At 40.7% G+C, this 21,840-nt stretch overlaps 1 protein-coding gene across 1 annotated transcript in view; it reads left to right on the top strand.

Moving 5' to 3' along the window:
* Positions 1-15,989, top strand: part of KDM1A (lysine demethylase 1A) — a 34,734-nt gene extending 18,745 nt beyond the window's left edge. The window contains exons 7-20 of the mRNA XM_088531176.1: positions 571-677; positions 1,912-1,993; positions 3,447-3,541; positions 4,736-4,878; positions 5,051-5,141; positions 5,749-5,883; positions 8,574-8,647; positions 9,504-9,615; positions 9,997-10,129; positions 11,752-11,939; positions 12,359-12,473; positions 13,438-13,565; positions 14,663-14,809; positions 15,577-15,989. Of these exons, the coding sequence (XP_088387302.1) occupies positions 571-677; positions 1,912-1,993; positions 3,447-3,541; positions 4,736-4,878; positions 5,051-5,141; positions 5,749-5,883; positions 8,574-8,647; positions 9,504-9,615; positions 9,997-10,129; positions 11,752-11,939; positions 12,359-12,473; positions 13,438-13,565; positions 14,663-14,809; positions 15,577-15,762 (1,736 nt within the window). The 3' untranslated portion in view covers positions 15,763-15,989. The remainder of the gene's footprint in view (positions 1-570; positions 678-1,911; positions 1,994-3,446; positions 3,542-4,735; positions 4,879-5,050; positions 5,142-5,748; positions 5,884-8,573; positions 8,648-9,503; positions 9,616-9,996; positions 10,130-11,751; positions 11,940-12,358; positions 12,474-13,437; positions 13,566-14,662; positions 14,810-15,576) is intronic.
* The last annotated feature ends 5,851 nt before the right edge of the window (positions 15,990-21,840 follow it).

Consider the following 21,840-nt stretch of genomic DNA (forward strand, 5'->3'; position numbering starts at 1 on the left):
TTATGTAAAACTTTATGCACCTTATAATTACTAAATTAAAGGAACAGAAGCTTCCTAAGTCTGTTAAAGTTCCCCTATCTCAGTGTCCCTGCAGCATTTAGAGATGCTGATGAATGAATAGTACTGAGGAATACCTTGATCCAACTCCGAAGCTTTCAAGGTTTCATCCTTTTGAGGCGGCAGGAAATAAAAACTATAATAAAACTATGTCCCACAGTAATTAAGGAGGATCGGCTTCTTCAAAAATAATTATTCTGCAGAAGTTTTTTTCTCCTGTTTTCTTCCTTGTCACAGATGAACTTCTCACCCATTTTCCTTATACCTGTGTTAACTAAAAATATTGTTGAAGTGATTTGCTGTTACCATACTATGTGCATGTTTATTTAAAATAGCCTTCTTGTAGCTATTTCTTTTAAGTTTGTTTTTTCAGCTTCATGATGAGAAGGAAGCTACTTTTCATTGTTTATCTCTTCAGATTCAGTTTAAACTTAACTCCTTAAATTGTAGTAATGCACATACATAGTTTATAACGTGCGTGTGTTTTTTGTTTGCTGCTCCTGTTTCCCTTAGCCAAGAAGACTGGAAAGGTGATCATTATAGGATCTGGAGTGTCTGGCTTGGCAGCAGCTCGCCAGTTGCAGAGTTTTGGGATGGATGTCACAGTGCTGGAAGCCAGGGTATGGACCTTCTGTGCTCTCTTCTTTGTGTCAACTTAACTGGTTGCTGTATTCAATGCCAGGGTAAGGCTGAGTATCCCGACAGCATGCCAGAACACGATTAGATTGTTGTTTAGTCACCGCAAAATAGAACATGTTGCTGGGTGGCTGAACCTTTCTCATGTAAATCTGTGTCTCTTTGCATCAGTATTTGGCTAATTCTTTGACAGAGGACGACTGTGTGCTCACACCAGTCATATGCTAGAATCTCCTTTTCATGGTTAGGAACTGTGTTTTCACTGAGAAGTAGAATATATTGTCAAGCACCTTTTAACAGTCTGTATTTTTTCTCCATGTTTATTACTGTGTTCTTAACATATCTTTAAAGAGATATAGGTAATTTTGTGAAATAGATGATGATTTTCCATTATTAAGATACTACTACTTTCCCAATAAGCAAACTTCCTCTTTAAATTTATGGGTGTTATTTTTTTAAATTAATTTTATTCATTAAAGACTTCTTGGTACTCAAATAAATCCACGGAATATTTAAGTTAGGATTTATCTTCGTAACTTAAATTTATCTTTTTTTTTTGTTTTGTTTTGTTTTTGTTTTGTTTTGTTTTGTTTTTTTGGTATTTCACTCAGATACCATCCTGCCATCTGGATTGAAAATAGGGGCAGAAGGGCATATCTTTTTCTTACCATTTTAACCTTTAAAAGATCATTAAATGTTGGTAGTATGTATCAGGAATCAAACCTTTTTTCCTGCTTCTAAAATGAGCCATTTCTTTAGTTCTTATTCTGACTCATTTTTGGAGATTAAAGAAGGAAAAGTTGATTGATGATCTTTTGAACACAAAAATTTTGGTTTTGCAACACTTGATTTGAATCATTTCTACTATAGCTATTGGAATTGTTGTAGAAAGTGGAAAGAGTAAATCTAAAATATAAACTGTCTGGTCAGTAAAGGGTAGTTCTTTGATTCACAGTAGATCCTGCTGTAGGTATATTTAGATCTCTTCCACACCAGTTTAGGCGCATTTTTTTAAACGCAAATTAAACATTTTAGTCTTTCTTATGTAAATAATGAGCCTGGTGCTCATTTTCAGCAGCAGTAAGAAAAGTTTACATTCTGTTTATCGGACCTCTGACTATGAGGATACTTATCCATGTTCTGTAGAAGCTTTTCAGTGGTGGCTTACGTGAGCTGTGTTGCTGAATGCTGCTTCTAAACTGCCTGTGCTTTCCAAAGGACCGGGTAGGAGGAAGAGTTGCTACGTTTCGCAAAGGGAACTATGTTGCTGATCTAGGAGCCATGGTGGTAACAGGACTTGGTGAGTTGTCCCGAATAAAAAGGAAGGGGGAACAAATTTGTGGGTCCAGCTATTACAAGTCTGAAATCTTAGACCATTTCCTTTCACAGGCAAGGTGATTGAAACTTTTAACTATCTAAAACTGACCTTGTAGTTTGATCTCAAGTCTGAGAAGTGAGTTGGTATTTAACACTTAGTTGATCTCTTGAATCTTGCAAAGTATTTTTGAGCTGCAATTGAATATAGAGAGATAAGTAGTAGTGACACGTTAGTATAGTAGCAAAGAGGAGGCAGCTGAGTTAAAAGATGGGAGAAATGCCAAGGAGATGGGATATGCTTTTTATATTTACACAAAAAGAGAGGAATGAAGAGCCCCATTCTAAAGGGAAAGCCCTGATAAAGTCAAGGTTTGAACCTGAAAGGCCTTTTTCTAAAAGATTTCACAAAAAGCGTGACATCCCATGTATTTTTTACTTGATTTTTTAAAATTCATAATTAAATTACTTAATACTATTTCCTGTTTTTGTCAGAGTTTTCTTTTGCAAGTGAATTGTGGGGAAATAAATTTAGTTGGCCTATACCATCTAGGTTGTAAAATTTGAAACACTTGAACCTGCTTGGACCTCCTTCAAAGGCTGTGCTGCTTGTCCAGTAGGCTGAACCTTCCCCTGTATTGTGAACTAAAGGTCTGGTTTTATTGTATTTCAGAATGAGAATCCCTAAGCTAGATCCTAAAAAATTTTCCCAAAGTTGTTTTTATAAGGAAAATGTGCGATACCTCTCCTTCAAATATTTGTAGCTCAGGAAGCACTTTCCCATTTGTGTCTGGTCTTTTTCTTTCCAGTCATTAACAGAAATGCTTTTTTTAGTGAATTTATTTCCTGTTTCTGGAATTGCTCTCTGCCTTTCTCATGTTTCTACGTGGATTTTTTTTTACGGGTTTTAATCTGCTTAATTATGTATTTTCCATGTCCTACATGTTTCTTCTTTATATAACATATTCACTAGAGTCACTTGCTCAAGTTTTCCCGAATTTTTAGAGGCTTAATTCCTAAGGATCCATCTCCATGTCATCATACTTTCAACAAGAGCTCTCAAAGTTATTCTGCAGCTGTGGGAACTTCCCTTGGCTCTTCAGACACTTTGTTCTTAAGCCTTTTGACAACAGATTTATAACTATAAACTAAATCTCAATCCTGCTGAGGTTGCTGCCACGTTAGGACTCTGCCTTTATAATCCCCACTTTTTACATAGTGCCCTTGAAGTATTTGTGAGCAGGGATTCTTTCATGGCGTTGTTGGAAAAAAATTGCTGAGAAAGTAAACCTTAGATAATCTTGTACCACTTCGCTTGAATGTGTTTCGTGCTGCAGTTAATATGTTTACCGTCTTCGAATAGTTTTTACTGTGGAATTTTGATATTAATCGCAGGCAAACTTTACAAGAATATTCAATTATACAAAATGTTATTCTAGGTGGGAATCCCATGGCTGTGGTCAGCAAGCAAGTAAACATGGAACTGGCTAAGATCAAGCAAAAATGCCCACTTTATGAAGCAAATGGACAAGCTGTAAGTCTAATACTCCAGATACAGTTTTTTCTTAAACCTCTTAAAAGCAGTATTTGTTACCAGCTTGTTAATCTATTATGAGAACTACCATGAAAGGGGAAAGTGTATGCCCACTTTCAGTCAGTGTAGTAATATTTCAGCAGAATTGTGCTAAGTCTTCTAAAACCTTCTAAAATCTGTTTTTATTTATTTATTTTATTTTATTTTTCCACGTGAATTCTTAACTTAAATCTTAACTTCAGCTTTGAGAGTGTTGGGCTGTTTTTGTTTGTTTGTTTGTGGTGGTGTTTTTAGTGGGGTGGGGGGAAAGAACAAGTGGCAGCCTGGCTTCCACGGGCATTACTTCTGTCACGAGGCAGTTTTCTCACTCCTCTCTGAACCAGCTGTCTGCTGCTTCTCTCATAACAGATGTTTTCACACAGGCAGTGGCAGAGAGTTCTTAAATGTCTTCAGGACAGTCAATAACGGCGTTCTGGAAGTAACCTGTAAAGGAACTTCCTCTCTCATCCTGGAAGCACTGAGGGTGTGGGGAAGTTCAGTCATGCTGACTGCTCTCAAAGATAAGCTCTTTCCTGTCTGCTTCGTTGAGTTATGCCAAGCCTTTTAAGCCCTTGTGGCTGGGGTCATTTTTTCTGCCTACAGACAACGTTCTGGAAGCTTTGCTGAAGTCATCTTCCCATAATGAAGTCTTTGTTTGGGCCATAAATTTATCTGCTTCCCTCACGAAAGCGGAATTGGCTCATTGTGCCCGTGGTCTGACAGCACGTCTGTCTTCCTTTTCTTTGGTTAGACCTCCTGGCAAAATGCCTTTGTGTTGTACAGGCTTTGGTGTCTGGCCATTTGAAAGTGCCAAGAATGTTAAATCTCTTTTTGCAAGTGCTAGTTCTCAGCTGCTTTTTTTCACTGAAGCGCTTTTGAAGTGTCTTCATAGTTTAGGACAAGTGATTCTTACAAGTGCTAGGTAAGAATGCATCTGCTGCTCCTTGCTCTTTGCATTCAGAGTTTTAGTTACCAGGTATTGCTTTGCATTGAGACTTCCTAAAGGAAGGTAATCTATGTCATTGCTCTGATTTTCTTTAAAACTTCTTCTCCACTACTCCAGTGTCTTGTCGCTGAGGTTCTAAGCTTTGGTGATTTTTCTCTTTTCTTTATGAATAAGATTTTAAGAAGCAAGTTTGCTCTTTTGACTTCTAGGTTCCAAAAGAGAAGGATGAAATGGTGGAGCAAGAATTCAATCGTCTGTTGGAAGCTACCTCCTACCTCAGTCATCAGCTGGATTTTAATGTTCTCAATAATAAACCTGTCTCCCTAGGTCAGGCTTTGGAGGTTGTCATACAGTAAGTGTTTTTTACTCTTCATGGTAGACTTTCCTGTGTTTGTTTTTGGAATAACTTTGAAAAAGAATCTGAAAAAATTACTGAAACAATTCCCTCGATGAAAGTAATGAGGTTTCTTAATTCTGCTAGGATTTTATGATGAAACTGACTCTTAACTTCTTGCCTCTTCCAGATTGCAGGAGAAACATGTGAAGGATGAGCAGATTGAACACTGGAAAAAGATTGTGAAAACGCAGGAGGAGCTGAAGGATCTTCTTAACAAGGTCAGGTCTTGTCTGATGATAACACCCAGAAGAAGAGGTTAACCTTGTTCCCTTCCGATAGTTGCAAAACGTACAAACACTTTCACAGAAAGAGACAAGAATGCTGCCATTAATTTTGCTCTAAAAACTCTTTGCTCATTTGAGGCCTAAAAGTCCCAAAGAATTGTCTTCATTGATGCTACTTTTCTAACCTCAGAGAACCTTTTTCTCTTCCCCGATTAGAGAAAGTAGAAAGTATTTAATGTTTTATGATGCAAGTAGCATTGCAAAATATGCTTAGAAAGGAATTTATATAAGTGGAGATTTTACAACTCATCACAGGAGTTTACTTCTTGCAAGGACTTGGTCCCTGTATGTGATGAGGAAAAGCTATTTTCAGAGTTTTGTGAAAAAATCAATGGTGTGTTGGAGATGAGTTATATTATTAGGGTGCTGGTAACATTTATTGGAATTTTAGAGGTAGATCTGCATATTAGTAATACCTGATGAACAGAGGGAGTCTCTTTGGTGTTAGTAGTATGATTTGAGATGAATATCCATTTTACTTAAATGAAATTTGTCTCCTCCCTGCCTTTCTCCCTTCTCCTATTCCTTCTCCTAAAAAAAGATGGTGAATTTAAAAGAGAAGATTAAAGAACTCCATCAACAGTACAAGGAAGCATCAGAAGTGAAACCACCCCGGGATATTACAGCAGAGTTCCTCGTGAAAAGCAAGCATAGAGATCTGACTGCACTTTGCAAGGTAAATGGTGGCATGTATGCAACACTTAATCAATGGTCTCTGAAGCTCTGAGCAGCCAAACAGAAATGCCAATATAAATGTTTCCAGAAACTCTCTCTCTGAAATAATATTTGTAGAGAACGTGATAGGTGGTAGCTTTTGGGTTGTAATAATGATGACAGTGTTTAAATACTTGAGGGTCCTGTCCTTAGCAGCTCACATGAGAGAGCATTCCCATAATGAAAGTTATATTCACATGATACGTTTTAGGGTATATTTTAGGTCATAATTCATTAACTGTGAAATCTCACAGTAGTCTTTAAGTAGAATCAGTATTTAAAGAACATCTTGCTCCTCTAAGCCGGAAATGATGTTTTGCGGAGTAAAATTCTGTCTCTCCAAAGGGACAGTTGTGATGAGCAGAATTAGTGTGTCTCTAATTGCTTATATGAATGCATTAAGGAAATTTTTAAAACTTTTTTTTTCTATAATCATGAAAGCTGTCCTGGTCAGGCTTTTTAAACTACTGGTATATCAGAAAATACTTTATTTGTTTGGAAACCAAAAAAAAGTTTTGGCTACTCCATGACTATGTACTGAGCTTTTAGAAATGCTTCCTCTCTTTTCTTGCTCACTTGCCATTAAATAATATGTGTTGCCAGGTCTGTCATCTTACTGGACTGGAATATGTGTTTATTTTGTTTTCCCTCTTGGCTAGGTCCTAGATGGGATCCAGCTTCTCATAATGAAATAAACTGAAAGAAGACTTCTATCTTTCTTTGCCATGCTTCCAAAGAGAAGAAGATAGACTTAGTGAGGAGAGAAATTTGAAAGAGTCTCAGTTTTTAAAAGCAGCAGTGAGCCTGACGCTAGTCTGACTTCATCTGTAACCCCTGATGTGTATGTACCTGGTATATATCTATTAGGTGTATTCACAAAACAGACTTCCAATTACCTTCTAGTATAGTTTGCCCTCATGCTGGTCTTCCAGCTTTTTTAGTTTTTAGCCATGTTAGCTATGTGAAAAGGCAAAATTAAAGTAAGATGGCACATTATCCTATTCTGAGAAAGTATAATTGATCAGTATCCTTAGAGTTGTCCTTAAAATAAGAATCTTTAATAGTATCAATAAAAATACTAACCAGTATTAGTACTAATTACCTATCCTTTGATCACTGGATCATCCTTCAGTCTGTTGTCACCAGAGAAACTTAGTTCTTGACTCTGCATCCAGAAATCTGGATTGAGTGGTTTGTTTCTGTGGAAGTAACAGTATAATGGATGAACAGTAAGGGACAAGACTGCATAAAGTTAAGGATGTTGTCACTTGTTTAAAAGCATTGTTATATAACACAGACATTTAAATAGGATTCATCTCACCTACTTTTACTAATGATAAATTCCAGACTCCTGAGTTAGAGGCAGTTGTCCTGCTGCTTAGGTGTTTGCCTGTGTACCTACCTTGACTTACCGTGACTGAGTGAGGCTTGTTCATCTCCCTTAAGAACAAGGCAGATGACAAGATTTAGCTGAGGAATCCCATGTGGAGATCATATGGCATAGCAATAGGCAGATAAATCTCTTCTCAAGAAACTAGAAGTAAAAAAAGCTTCGTTTGTTCTGGGATGCACAAAATGGCCCTAGCAAGGGGCTTTTAAATGATTTCATTTATGCCTTCAAAATAGGAAGTATTAACATTAATGGCAAAAATATTATTACAGTAAAATGGAGCATTTTTTTTTCTTCCCTCTTCACTATAAAAAAGTGAAGCCAAAACCAAAACCAACTTCTGGAATTTTAATGCAAACAATGTTTCTGTCTGTAGCCTTTAACAACAACAAAAAATTACTGTTGCATATAGTACCAAGAAGTGTTTTAAAGATAGTAAAAAATCTCACCTCTTCCCCTGCCTCCCTCTCCCTTTCCATATAGTGACTGGAATTTCTTGTGTGTTTGGCTCTTAGGTGTTTTGCATAGACTTAAATAACCGTTTATAATTTGGCCTTATGAAATCTCGATATGTGATATGCTTCAAAGCAGTAGCTTTTCTATATAGCTACCTGAAAACAGCTTTATGCTTTTGTTTCTGTTGTGGACACTCATCAAATCGAATTATTCTGCCTTTAAAGAAAATGTTTGTTGCACATATATATATATATATATATGTGCACATATATATATATATATATATATATATATATATATATAAAATATATAAATATATAAATTCTACCTTTTTTGTTGTTGTTGATAAATCTCTTAAGCGCGTTTGAATTAGGTCATGTTTTTGTTGTCTTATGCATGCCTGCTTCTTTGGCAAAGAAGCCTGCCTTTGCCTGCCTTTGTAAAAATCTGTGAGAACCCTTTGATACAAGAAGTAGAAACATGTTTTGTGCAGTGTTATGGCAGCCCTTTAAATACCAGAATTGTATTGAATCTTTATGTTCTTCAGCCTTTGCCGTTTAGGTTCCTGAAATACTAGCATACTAATCCTTTGCAGTATGGCATACACTTCTGGATAAATGAACAGCAGGAGTGCTAAGTATGCTGGATTAGATTTTGAAAACCAAAGAGCATGATTTAGGTGTCACGGAAAGCCCGTGCATCTTCCACTGATTTTACAGAGGATTGGAGCCGGCCTGAGTCTACATGATGCCATTAAATGCATTTCAGAATGAACTGATTCTCATATTGGTTTCTAATCTTATCAGGAGTATGATGAATTGGCAGAAACACAAGGGAAGCTGGAAGAGAAACTTCAAGAACTTGAAGCCAATCCACCAAGGTAAAAATACAATCTGTAAAAATGAATACTGTGTGGGTTTTTTTTTTTTTTTTTTTTAAACTTTTAAAACTTTTTTTATTGGGTTTCAGAGATGCTATGGTATGCTTTCTTATGGTTATTCATAAAATAGGTTAATTCATGAAGTTTGCACTTTCTTAGTTTTGGAATTCATATTTCTTGGATTTGGAGAAGACTTGTGCACAAAATGTAGTTCTCTGTTAGGATGCCTTATAGTAATAGCCCTCAATGTCATTAATATCTGATCTCAGGATGCCTTTGAGATTTGAAAATCCTGCCAGAAAAAGGTGTGCTGAAAAACTAAAAGAGGTCAAATCTGTGTCCTGTGAATACACATTCCCTCTGCACATCTCTTGTTTTCTTTCTTAGAGCCTCAGTTTGGGAATATGGTGTTCCTTCATATATCCTTTTAGATTTAAATGATTGTTTTATTTAGGATTCCATAGCTAAGAGTAAAACTGTGTATTTTTTCATTATAAATATTTGCTAGTATTCTTTCACGTGTGTCTTTGTGCTGTGCTTCCCCAGCTTGCACCGGGCTCGCTCCATCCCTTACCCAACGCACGCGGTTACGTCTCGGTGCAGGCCCCACGGGTGCTGCCCTGCAGGGTGCTCAGCCTGGGCCGCTGCCACTGCTCAGTGTCCTGGTGCTGTTAGTGGCTGCAGAGCTGCTCTCGGCAGCTGTCCTGGCTTATGCACCAAAGTTTAAAGCCAAAGCCCTTTGTGTTGATGCTTTTAGCCTCTTTACTATGGAGGGAATGAAATAAGAGATTGTTAATGTTTTTTAAAAGCAATGCATTTGCAAACTAAATGTTTTTTTCTGCTACATTTTTTCTAGTGATGTTTATCTGTCATCCAGAGACAGGCAAATACTTGACTGGCATTTTGCCAACCTGGAATTTGCTAATGCTACACCCCTATCTACACTTTCACTGAAGCACTGGGACCAGGTAGCTAATTTTCAGCAATATATTAAAAGTTTATGTTCTGTTTATTTCATTCTCATGGAATTTTCTGTATGTTACCAATTTCTAAAATCTAAATAATACCTATTTCTGTGGAGATACCAAAAAATCTTAAATGATCTTTGTTTGGAGATGGAATTCCCAGCAGTTTTTGATGTCAAAATAGTCTCTTTTAATACCTATCCTGAAATTTTCTGTACTGATACTTGACTAATAACAGAAGGAGTTTCAAATATTTTTGGCTCACTCCCTTGAAATTATTTTTCTTTCTTTCTTTCTTTCTTTTTTTTTTCCTAATTTGTAACTGTGCAAAATTGCTGATAATTTAATACTGAATGAATCATTTCCTTGCCTCCTCTTCTTTAGGATGATGACTTTGAATTCACAGGCAGTCACCTGACCGTGAGGAACGGATACTCGTGTGTGCCTGTAGCCTTGGCAGAAGGCTTGGACATTAAATTAAATACAGCGGTGCGACAGGTTCGCTACACAGCTTCAGGTAAATGAAACCTACAGCTGAAAACAACTCTGAGGGAGCGTGACCATAGAAAGCAGATTTCAGTGATTCTGGAACCAAATGCAAAGTTTCATCCAGTAAAACTCCCCCATCATAAAAACAAACAAACAAAAAAAAATTACCTTCTTTATCAAAATGACCTTCATAGGGGTCTCTCAAGAGATTTATTCTAAGGACTTACAAAAAATGGAATGTAGGAGCAGTGAGGTAAGATCACAAGGTCTAGTACAATAAATATTTAATTCAGGAGGGTCCACAGACTTTCTTCTTTGCATGGGTTAGTATCCTAAGCACTGTCACTTAGCATTGTCTAGATACTGCTCTTGAGGAGTGACTCTTTTCTGATATTTCCTGTGAAACTAATCCATAAACATTGGCTTCTGCCAACAGGCTGCTGCTGATTATCTATGTTTTTACTTCGGAGGACAGGTCGAGGAAGTGCAATGCAGTTCTTTTAAGACATTGTGTTTTTTGTAATTCACCTTCTTTAATGTTTATCCTAAATTGCAATCAAGTTAAAATGAAAGTATTGTGGTGGGTTATATTGCTGTAGGGCAGAGTTGTTTGGGTATCTCCACCCTCTTTGCCTTAATTGTTTATGCGCAGACATATGTCCACACTACCTTATTTTACTTGAGGTTATGGCTGCTTTTTGTAGCATATTGTCTTATAGTGTTAGAAAAGTCAGGATGGGAATGGGAGAAGGACTGCAAAGATGGTTTTCCTTGGGTGTGTGTCTGGCTCAAAGGAGTCCTGACCATTGGTTGAGACATGGCGATATCTAGTGTAAGCAGATCAGTTGAGGAAATTGAAAGTAAATTTGGATTGGTGTTGAAAAAATGCACTAAACTTTGAGAACAGTTTCAGGAAGTCAGCAACCGAACAGCCTGCTGATCTGTAGAAGAGAAGACTCTGCCAAGAGTGGAGAAGGTGCAACACATGTCCCTTCCCCACAGCCAACACACATTGTCTGTGCAGGGCGTTGTGTCCTTCGCAGCTCTTGGTGCCTCATCTGCAAACCTGGAAGTCCCAGGGGAATGATGGAGCTAAGGGGAATTGGTGTGAGAAGCCTGTGAGGCTCTTGCAGCTCAAGCTCCATATATGGAGAAACCTCTTTTTGTTGGTGGTAGTTTTGATTTTTTTTTTTTTTTCCCCCCCTCTCATCACACAATAGAAATCTAGAACATGGTGCCACAGGATTTTGTGTTGAAAGTATTAATGTATGTAAGATGGAACCAAACAGATGTAAGGAGTTATGTCCTTTCATTGTTCTTCAGAACAGGAAGCTCAGGCTCAGGAGACTGAACTGGGAGGGTAACTCAGTGCAAGGCTCAGTCTTTACTTGCTTTTTAGCTCTGCATCTGTGTAAATACCACTCCTGGTGTAGGTGAACCTCTAGGCTTATTCCACAGAGGCCATTTGTCGATGCTGTGTGGCCAACTTGCCTAGAAGTTAAGTCATTGCTTGTGTAAGGTTTTCTCTTGTGACTACATTTAACAATAATTTATTTCATTTTTTAATCCAATGCTGTTTGGCAGTGGCCTTTTACAAGGTCACTTATCTCCCTAGCTTATTAAATGCTTTTTTCCCTCTCCTTTTACCAGGCTGTGAGGTGATCGCTGTTAATACCCGCTCTACCAGCCAAACTTTTATTTATAAATGTGATGCTGTGCTGTGTACTCTTCCCTTGGGAGTCCTGAAACAGCAGCCACCAGCTGTACAGTTTGTGCCACCTCTTCCCGAGTGGAAAACGTCTGCAGTGCAACGGATGGGATTCGGCAACCTTAACAAGGTGACATGGTCATTGGGGGAACTGCAGCAGGCTAATAAGTAGAATCTGAGATGTATATGGTGGTTGAAAAGAAGAGAAATGTTTCTCCCACTCCTGTTTTGCAAGATTTTTTTGGTAAAAAATATCCAAAGAGCTATAAGGGATTCTCCTTTGTCCTGTATAGTTTTTAAATAATGAGCAGATTGAATTGATAGATATGCTGTAGCTTAACTAGCAAATTTACAAACTGCAAGAGGATATTTATCTATGAAAGGCAGTATTTCAGTTTTCAGTGCTGAAAACTTCTGGAGTATAATTATCTTTGGGTGCTGTTTTTTTTTGTTTTTCTGGTTTTTTTTGGTTTTTTTTTTTGGTTTTTTTTTTTGTTTGTTTGTTTGTTTGTTTTACTTTTCCTGACTCTCAATTCTTTTTATTTCTAGGTTGTGTTGTGTTTTGATCGTGTCTTCTGGGATCCAAGCGTCAATTTATTTGGTCATGTTGGTAGCACTACTGCGAGCAGAGGAGAGCTGTTCCTGTTTTGGAACCTGTACAAAGGTAAATGTGCTGCATGTGTAGTTTTGCTGATGCCCTCCTATTTTTGTAATTTTGGAATTAGAAAAGAGAACTGCTTAACACACTTATATTGCTGGATCTGGATATTTTGAAACATCTGGATATTGTAAAAAGTTGATACTTTATAGGAGGTCACATGGATGCAGAGAGCATCAGTAAATTAGGATTGAACGTCGAAGAGTGCAGGTTTGCTAAAGTTGAATTGGAGGCACTGTCTGAATCACATTTCTTTCAAAAATACAATTTTAATTATTGTAGGATACTTTATATACTTATATCTTGGTGAAACTGTTCTGTGTCTTACTCGATTATCTTGGTTTCTTTTATTAAACAGCAATTTGGTTGTAGGCTTTCTGTTTTGTGGGTTGTGTTTTTGTTTTTTGTTTTTTTCCTGCTCTGTGTACCAGCACAGCTAGGTAAGGAAACACTCTCAAACTGAAGCATTGAATGTCCTCCTAGAAGAGGATGATACACTTTTGCAATATTTATGAATTGAAAACATTTGCTTAGTTACTCTGTCAGTCACTTTGAGATATAGTTTCTCTTTGACTACTTACAACCCTGTTTGAGTTCTTCCTTCTTTCATGTAATCTGTCATGGAATGGGATTTTGGCATCCAATTAGTTACTTAGCTTTGAAAGCCTCAACTTTCTGAATGTCTTTCCAATTGAACTGGCAGGGGGAGAATACTCCTGTATTTCATAGGGCTGCCTGTGTAATCTGGGATGAACTGATAACAACAGATGGGCCCTTTTGTGGGACTCGCAAAAGTCTAGGGCCTCACCATGATGGTTACACACTTGAGAGGTCAGGTCAGGACCTGTTTGGATTCTGTTAGGTGACCGAGTTGCAGAGCTCTGTGCTTGCTTACTTAAAGTTTGATTTAAATGTATATATTTCTAAAGTGCTAGCTCTCAATAATTCATTTCCTCTTTTTCTTCCTTAGCACCAATTTTGTTGGCTTTAGTAGCTGGAGAAGCAGCAGGGATCATGGAAAATATCAGTGATGACGTCATTGTTGGACGGTGTCTTGCCATCCTCAAAGGCATCTTCGGCAGCAGTGCAGTGCCACAGGTCAGGGCACTCCTCAAAGCTCTCATCCACTGGGGTTTGGTATACTAAATTAGAACTAAAAGTGTGTGATAAGTTTAATATACTAGTTTTCTCTTTTTTTTTTTTTCTTTAATCTAGACTGTTTATTTGTTTGGTGCTTTATGTGAAGAATAGATTCCTTTCACTGTTATTATCATCTATAGTATTAGATCTCTTTGAACATGGCTTTAACATCCTCAGTCTGTTGGAGGTTTTTATATGATGGGAAAATCCTCCCCACTGACATTAAGCATTATTTCTTGATGAGTGGATATCTTCTTTTTGAAGTGCTTGGTCAGTTGATTTTTACTTCCTGGGCTCCAGAACGCTGGAGAAGGAAATTCCAGGCTTCCCTTTCTTATAAATCAGCAGCTCCTCCTCTGACCCTTCTGATTAGAGTTTTCTGGGGTGCATTAGGAACAGCATTGCTAGCAGATTGAGGGAGGTGAACTGTGACTGTTCAGTCCTAGTGATGCCCCATCTGGAGTGTTGTGTCCAGTTCTGGGCTCCTCAGTACGAGAGAGATGTGGAAATACTTGGAGGGGGTCCAGCGTAGGCCTATGCGGATGATCAATGGCCTGGAGCATCTTTCCTATGAGGAAAAAAGGCTGAGAGCAGGACTTCTTTAGCCTGGAGAAGACTGAGGGGCCAGACTTTTAAGTGGGACTCAGCGACAGGACAAGAGGCAATGGTCTCGGAATGAAACACAGGTTTCAAGTTTTGCCTGAATCTGAGAAAAAAATATCTTTGCTATAAAGTCGATAGAGGACTAGAGCTCAGAGAGCTTGTGGATTCTTCTTCCCTGGAGATATTCATATGCTCCAGGTGTCCCTGCTTGAGCAGTGGGGTTGGACGAGATCATCTCTAGAGGTCCCTTCCAACCTCAGTCATCCTGTGGGATTCTGTGACCAGTACCTTGGCAAATATTTGTTACCGTGGAGTATCCATATGGTGTTCCATTGTTCACATTTGCTTAAGGACTTTGTGTTCTCTGTTCTTACAGTTTGCATCTTCTGTTTTTCACACTAAACAGTAGAACTTGCAGCCCATCAGCATCTGACATTTCTGTCTTGTCTCAGCCCAAGGAGACCGTGGTATCCCGTTGGCGCGCTGACCCTTGGGCCCGGGGATCGTACTCCTATGTAGCAGCTGGATCTTCTGGAAATGACTATGACTTAATGGCTCAGCCAATTACTCCTGGACCAGCCATTCCAGGTGCTCCACAGGTGAGAGAATCTCAGAATTCTTTATAGAAATACTTCTGAAAAATGTCATGTTTTTCTGAAGTCATTTATATACAGCAACGATTTAGATTACTTGGGTAATTAACCCCTGTAAAAGAATTCAGTTTTCTATCCAGAAATTTTGCAAGACATGAGACAATGGCCTTATGCAGAATTGGTAGGTTTGGTTTGAATGATAGGAAAAAGTCCCTTTTTACTGTGGGAGTGACAGGAGCAGGTTGCCCAGAGAGGTGGTGGAGTCTCCATCTTGGGAGATGCTTTCAAGTCACCTGCCCATGTTCCTGGGCAGCCTGCTCTAGGTGACCGTGCTTGAGCAGGGAGGGTTGGCACTAGAGGATCTCCAGACGGTCCCTTCCAATCTCAACCCTTCTGTCATTATTATAATTCTCAAGTGTTGTAGATGCAGAATTCAAATGCTTTTTCAGTATGTAGTTGATGGGCTTCTCGTGTCTATTTAGTTTTGAAAGTATTGTTTCTAAAGCAGAGCTCTATTATCTTTGTTTTAAAGCAGTGGTATTTGAAAGAATTTCCTCACATTTAATCATTACAAACATGAAATGCTCCTGTGAAATGAGAGCTATATAAGACTTTTCTTGATAAGTTGTAAGACAAAACTAATTGTGGTAGAAGGACTGTACTTTATATGTAGCAGCTTCATGCTATGGAGACTGCTTTATGATTAGAGGACTTCTGAAGTTCTTTGAAGACCTATTTGCTGTCTTAGCTGTGTTTTCTGTTCCCTTCCACAGCCTATTCCCCGCCTGTTTTTCGCGGGAGAACACACAATTCGCAACTACCCCGCGACCGTTCATGGTGCGTTACTGAGCGGGCTGCGAGAGGCAGGTCGCATTGCAGACCAGTTCCTTGGGGCCATGTACACCCTGCCTCGCCAGCCGACCCCGGGGGTCCCCCCTCAGCAAGCGGCCAGCATGTGAGAGCAGTAGAAGGTACCAGAAGAGGATTCATAAAACCACAGTGCTCTTGGGAACCTTTCTCTTGGGATGAAGATGTCTTTGTCGTCTGCAGCAATGTCTGCTGAAAGGACTCAGCCATGGGGTGCTGTGTGACACTTCCGTTAGAATGGCCTTACGGAAATTTACCTGGCCTTTGTCTTGGCATCTTTTTTTATTATTATTATTATTATTAAATCTCTTGTGACTGTTGGAAGTATCAATGTACGCGGAATTTTTTAGTACCAAATTGATCCAGAACTCTTTTGGCTCTGCGGTTACTTTTTGAAAGTCAAAGTTATAGCTGGAATTTTTTAGTTTGCTTTCTACCTATTTGTGTATTTATGAGCTGATAATTGCACAAAAGGCCCTCTAGAATCTGATGACTACTAATAGTAGCTTATGGTAGAATTTATGCAAATTTTGTTGTTGTTTGTTTGAAGAATAATATTTTTTGGTCAAATTGTGTTAGTCTTATCTGTCATTTGAGAATTTGGCACCACTGTCTCCCTGGCAGTAACAGCAAATCACAGATACTCAAAATGGTCCACTGACTGCTACACCACATGCACCCGACTTTAGAGAGAAGGTTGGTATTCCAAAGGGTGTGCTGTTACTCTAGACAAAAGAAATCATCACAAACGGATGTTAGCAAGATTAAAAACCAGAAGAGTTATTCCTATTTCTTTGTATGGAAACAGCCTTGCCTAGGAGACAGGCCAGCTAAAGGACCTCATCTCTTGTCTCATGTCTACTGCATGTGGACACTAGGAATTCTGCTTCTGTGAAGTGGTTTTGGGTTTGTTCTTTTTGCTGTTGTTGTTTGGTTGTTTTTTTCTTCTTCCAAAGCTTGAAGGACCTTGTTTCATTTTTGCTGGATAGAAGAGGAGATGTTGCAAGTCCCATCGTTATGGTTCCAAAAGTCACTTTTGTTTCGCTGCTTTCCCAAATACATTCCTTCTTACTGGTTCAACATGCCTTGCTTCTAGCACACAGAGCAATCCCAACTTATTTAAATTTTTAGGTCCTTCTTCCCATTCCTTTTTTGTCAGTTAGCTTATCTCATTTATTCTGAATTTTCCCAGTCTCTGCAGCTTATTTCCTTGCTTACCTGTGTCCTTCGCTCATGGTCATCCTCTCTGTACTTTTTTTCCTGTATAATTTTTACAGTTGTCTCTTGCTGAGCCTGGTTTTGGTGCATGTACAGTCTGTTCCAGCTCATGTCCTTGCACCTTCTGTTCTGCTGCAGAACTGCAGCCTCCCTTATTCCCTGTTCCTCCCTCCCTGTACATTGCCCACATTTCATCCTCATGGAAATACATGAGCAGTTGTCTGCAGGCCCAGTTGTTTATCACTATATTATCTTTGACCACAGAGCATCATCTAGCATATTTCTTCTGCTGTTCTCATATGTTTCCTTGTAGTAGTTGGAGATCCTTCTCCTTCCTCATGGTGTCTGTCTCCTGGTTTCTCTCAGTCCATGCTCATTTCAAATCACTTAAGGGGCTTCCTGTAGAGAAACTCTTCTGATAAGTGATTTTGTGGTGGCAGGGCTTGCCAAAAGCAGTCTTTCCTCTGATCCACCAGAGCAGATAACCTTCTGCTAAGAGACCTTTTCTACCTCTTAAATTTCCAGTGAATCTGGCCTCAGATACCCAATTGTCATAGGTCTAAGTGTCTAAAGAGCCCTAGAGCTCTTTAGAGGCTCTAGAACTACAGGCTGTTGAGCCTAGTAAACTTTGTGTTACCTACTGAATGTTGCAGGAATTTTTTTTGAGGAACTTTCTCCTAGGGAGCCCCAGAGCCATGAGCTGTAAAGTGCTTTAGTCCATTTGAAGTGCCTGGATTTGCTGCCAAGGGGAAGGACCCCCTCTCCCAATCCTCTAAGGTTCACTCCCCTCTGTGATTCGAACCTGGTATCTTGGCATCCTTTCTGACGGTCTAGTCATGCTCCTACCTGCTGCTGCTTCCTTGCCTTGCTGTCCTGGTAGGACTCACCTTGAGCAGATCGTGGTCCACCTTTTATGCAGACTTGAGGCAGCTGAATGTTGTCACAAAACCCTCCAACTGGATTTTGTTGCATCCCCTGCAGCTTTGCTTTCCCATTTGTTCTCAGGTACTCACTCCTTTTCACTCTAGTCCAGAACCTGTCAAACTGCAGAATGTGGATGCTTTTTTCTTTGGAATTGGGAATGGGAATTGGGACAGAAAGGGGAGTTCTCGGACAAGCCAGAAGTCTCTTTCAAATGAACTCTGGCCTGAGAGCAAGTGACAGTTATGAATTGCTCCTCAAGCATCAGGAAGTATCAATAATGCATTTTTTAGAGCTTCTGGAAATATGTCCAGTTTTGCAGTCAGAATAAACCAGATTTTAAGGAAGAGAATTTTTCCTGAAGTCCTTAATGCATGGATGTACTTCTCACCAAATAATAGGGTGAAGGCCAGGGAGGACGGTCCTGCACATGCTAAGGGACTGGTGTAATATCAGAAACACCTAGAAGTTGAGCAGGGGAAGGGTGTCAGTGTCTGGGAGCGGGGGTGATTTTTTGCTATATGGTATCTTCATTTTGCTGTAAGCTGGGAAGTGTGAAGGGTGTCAAATCTGCCTGGAGGTGTGTTCAGGGCAAAAAGCAGGAATGGGATAGGGAGAGCGGCGGAAAGCCGCAGTGCTGCTGCAGAGGGGAAAGAGTCACCTTTGAGTAATGAACGCCGAGGAGTTCAGCCTCGGCCTTAAATACCACACCACAAACACGTAAAAAGAGAGAGTTTTATTGGTTATATACTGTAGAGCTGACAATGTTTGAGTCAGGAAAGACATGCAGATAAAGTGTATGATTACGTTTGGCATGCAGACTAAGAGCGCTGTGTAAGAGTGAGCACCATCGGTATCTGCTATTTGGGCAGCCTGGGAGGAAAGATGGGGCTTCCCCCTGCTGAGCATGCTGAGAGGGGAGGACTTGGAGGGTGAAACGGTGCCAACAGCTCTATTGGACACACAGTTTGCTTTAGGAAAACAGGGAATACTGCAATCCAGGAGAAGTTGCTTGACTCTGGATGAGTCTATGAATATGAAAACACTTCTTGCTTTACTGTCTTTTAACTAAGCTGTCCCAGCCCAAACATATGTCTGCAAATACAAAAAAATAGATTTCTTATCTTAAAAATACATTCCATGCAGTCTGGGGTGCCGCTTCCTCAAGGCAGGAGCCTGCACTGCATGCTGGACAGCCTAGGAAGATCATCCTTCGGGTGGTGAGTTCATAGTCTACTGACCATCAGAGGCCTCGGTGACAAATGGCTTCATGTTTCACGGTGTGCAGAGCAGTCCACTGAAGGCTGGTCTGGTAGCAGGGTCTGAACCACTCCATGGGATGTGCAGGGGTGGCAAAGATGAGGTCTACTATTTAGAGGTAACACCAGCATGACTATTGCTTCAAACTGCAGCTGAGGAATTGCTCGTGTCAGTTCTCCTGGAGCACCGAGCTGTGGCCGCCCTTCCCTCTGCTTCCTGCCGCTTTCCCTTCTCTGGAGGCACCGTCTGCGGGAAGGTCTCCCCCTCGTCCGTGAGCAGCGAGCTGCAGCTTGGCAGCCCTTGGCACCAGCGCAGCTGAACGCGACGTCTCCTCGCTCGCGCGACCCGAGCTGCCGGCGAGGCTGCCATCGCCCACGGCGCTTCCAAGGGAAGCTGCGGTGCCGCTTCCAGAGGCAAAGGAAGCAGCAGGAGCTGCCGGCGCCGGCTGGCTTCAGCTTGGAGCCTGCTGAAAGCTGCTCCAAAAGGGACCAACCGGTCTCTTTGCTTCCTCGGAGAAGAGGCCGGGCCCGGACACGCTTCCTCTGTGCAGCAAATACGTTTACAGCTTTGGAATTATCCGAATGCTTGACGCACGGCTCCTCAGCATCATCAAGTCCACTGAGAAACCCGATATATTTATATGCTAAAATTACAAATATTTCTTCAGTGATGGCAATATTTACACATATACTCTATTTTACAGCTGTTCAAAAAAGTGTGCAATTTGAGTAAAACACATCGTGCTTCCTGAAGTCATCACTATAAGTTTAACAATACAATCAGCTCCTATTGCACTCATGATTAGAGGGCATGGTCCCTTTCAATTCTAAAAAGGGGTTCTTTCAGGTTCAGATTTCATCTCAGTTGTGGTAAAAAATAACCCAATTTACAGTTACTTAATGGCATTTCTATTTATTACTCTTGCAAGCAGGGATCCGGAGCCCACCGTCACGGTCCGTGCTGTCAAATACTGAGCGAAGGGCTAAGGCCGCCTTGAGCCTTCCTTGGTCTCCCCGAGGCGGAAGCAGCTGGAGAAACGGAGCCGAACTTGCTCTGTGAGAAGCACCTGAGGAGAGCGGCTAGTGCCGGGGCCGCTGCGTTGCTGGGGCTGTGGCGTCCGCGGCCGAGAGGCTCCGACCGTGCGGTGGCACCGGACGGCGCGTTTAGAGCAGCGGGGACAGTCCCTTCGGCTGCCCTAGGCTCTAGCTAAGGAAGAGAGAGGCTCTGGTTGACAGAAGGGAAGAACGGTAACTATTGACACCTGTGGGCTGTGGGGGTTTTTGTGTGTTTTTTTTCTTTCTCTTTTTTTTTTTTTTTCCTCATTTTCAGGAACGCTTTTTTGGATGAGCTGTGGGCTGAAATTTGAAGGGTAATTTGAAGAGCTTTGTGACCGGTCGCAGGGAAGCTTATGCTAACCTGGCATATGCCATGGTAAAGATACGGAGCTTTCAGTGCCAGGATTCAGAACGGTTGGGAGGAGCTTTAGAAGCGCCGCGTTAAGCTGGAGCAACACGAGAAACCTCAAAAGAGGGGGTTGGTGCCCGAATGCATCTCCCATGGGCACCCCCTGTCCTGCTGCAGGACAGCGATTGTCACGGTGAGGAGCCACAAAGGAGATGCTTGGAGCAATCCTCCCCCTCGGTGGTGCCGCACGTGCTTTGCTGCCTGTCCAGCTGTGGCATGTGGCTGTTCCAACCATGCTGCAGGTCAGGATAGCACTGACAGGACACGGGGTGAATTCTGCATGCTCTGCTTCTCTAGAGGATTGCACTGCGCTGTCAAGCAGGTCAGCAGACGTTCTTTCATAGCGACTGCAGCTGAACACACGTTACATAGCGGGACAGCAGCTGAGCAGCAGGTAGAGGAGCGTAAATGGTGGTAACCAGCTGCACATATATATGCCCGAGGTCCTTTGAGAAGCCAGCTCCCACATTCAAAAAGCAGTTATAGCACGAAGCATTCGGGTTGCTGGCTACAGAATGGGGGTACTGGCATGGCAAGGGTTTCCAGCCACATCTGCCATGAAACAAAAAACAGTCTGAGGTAGCTTTTTATTTTTATTTATTTTTCCTTGATGAAGGGAAATATCTCCTTGAGAGATACTTGAGACTAAGGGGAGCCAAAAAAGAGCCAGAACCCGCAGCATCCTGGGGCTGGTGATCCGCCGGGATCGCTGCTCGAGCAGGGATGCTGCTGGGGAGCAGGAGGAGCCGCAGCTGTGCAGAGGGATGGAAACCTGTCCCGTTAAAGCAGCCCCTTTCAACAACTTTTGTTTGTTGTAATGGTGCACCCTAAGCAGGGTTAGATGATCACGGTGGATGCTGCTCTTTCCCAGGGTACTTTAAAACTGTATTTTACTTTCAGAGTGCACAATGGGAACCTTTTTCTTTTTTTTTTTTCAGCATGTCCTAATGAAAAGGGGAGAGGTTTGTGGCAGAGAATTTCAGAAATCTGATTTTTACTGCAAGATTTTACCTTCTTCCATCTGAATTTTGACTTTAAATGCTTTTTCTATTGTAGTGGATTTTGCCCCATTCTCTGCTAGCACTGCCCTCTCATGAAGGGGCAAGAAATAGTAGTTGATAACAGTTTATTTTAATATACTTTAGTTTTAAGATTATCAGAGCACCTGCACTTAGTACTAATTTAAAAGCATTATCCTGCTCTGTTTTTATGCAACCTGACACATCTATATGAAGTAAAAAGCAATAAAAGGAATGGTTAAAAATATAACTTTTGGGGAAAAAAAATCTAAAACTGCATAGGAATAC

Source organism: Tinamus guttatus, unplaced genomic scaffold (assembly GCF_059628265.1).
Source record: "Tinamus guttatus ecotype Peru unplaced genomic scaffold, ASM5962826v1 Tinamus_guttatus_pri_ptg000397l, whole genome shotgun sequence".
In the NCBI taxonomy this organism is placed as follows: domain Eukaryota; kingdom Metazoa; phylum Chordata; class Aves; order Tinamiformes; family Tinamidae; genus Tinamus; species Tinamus guttatus.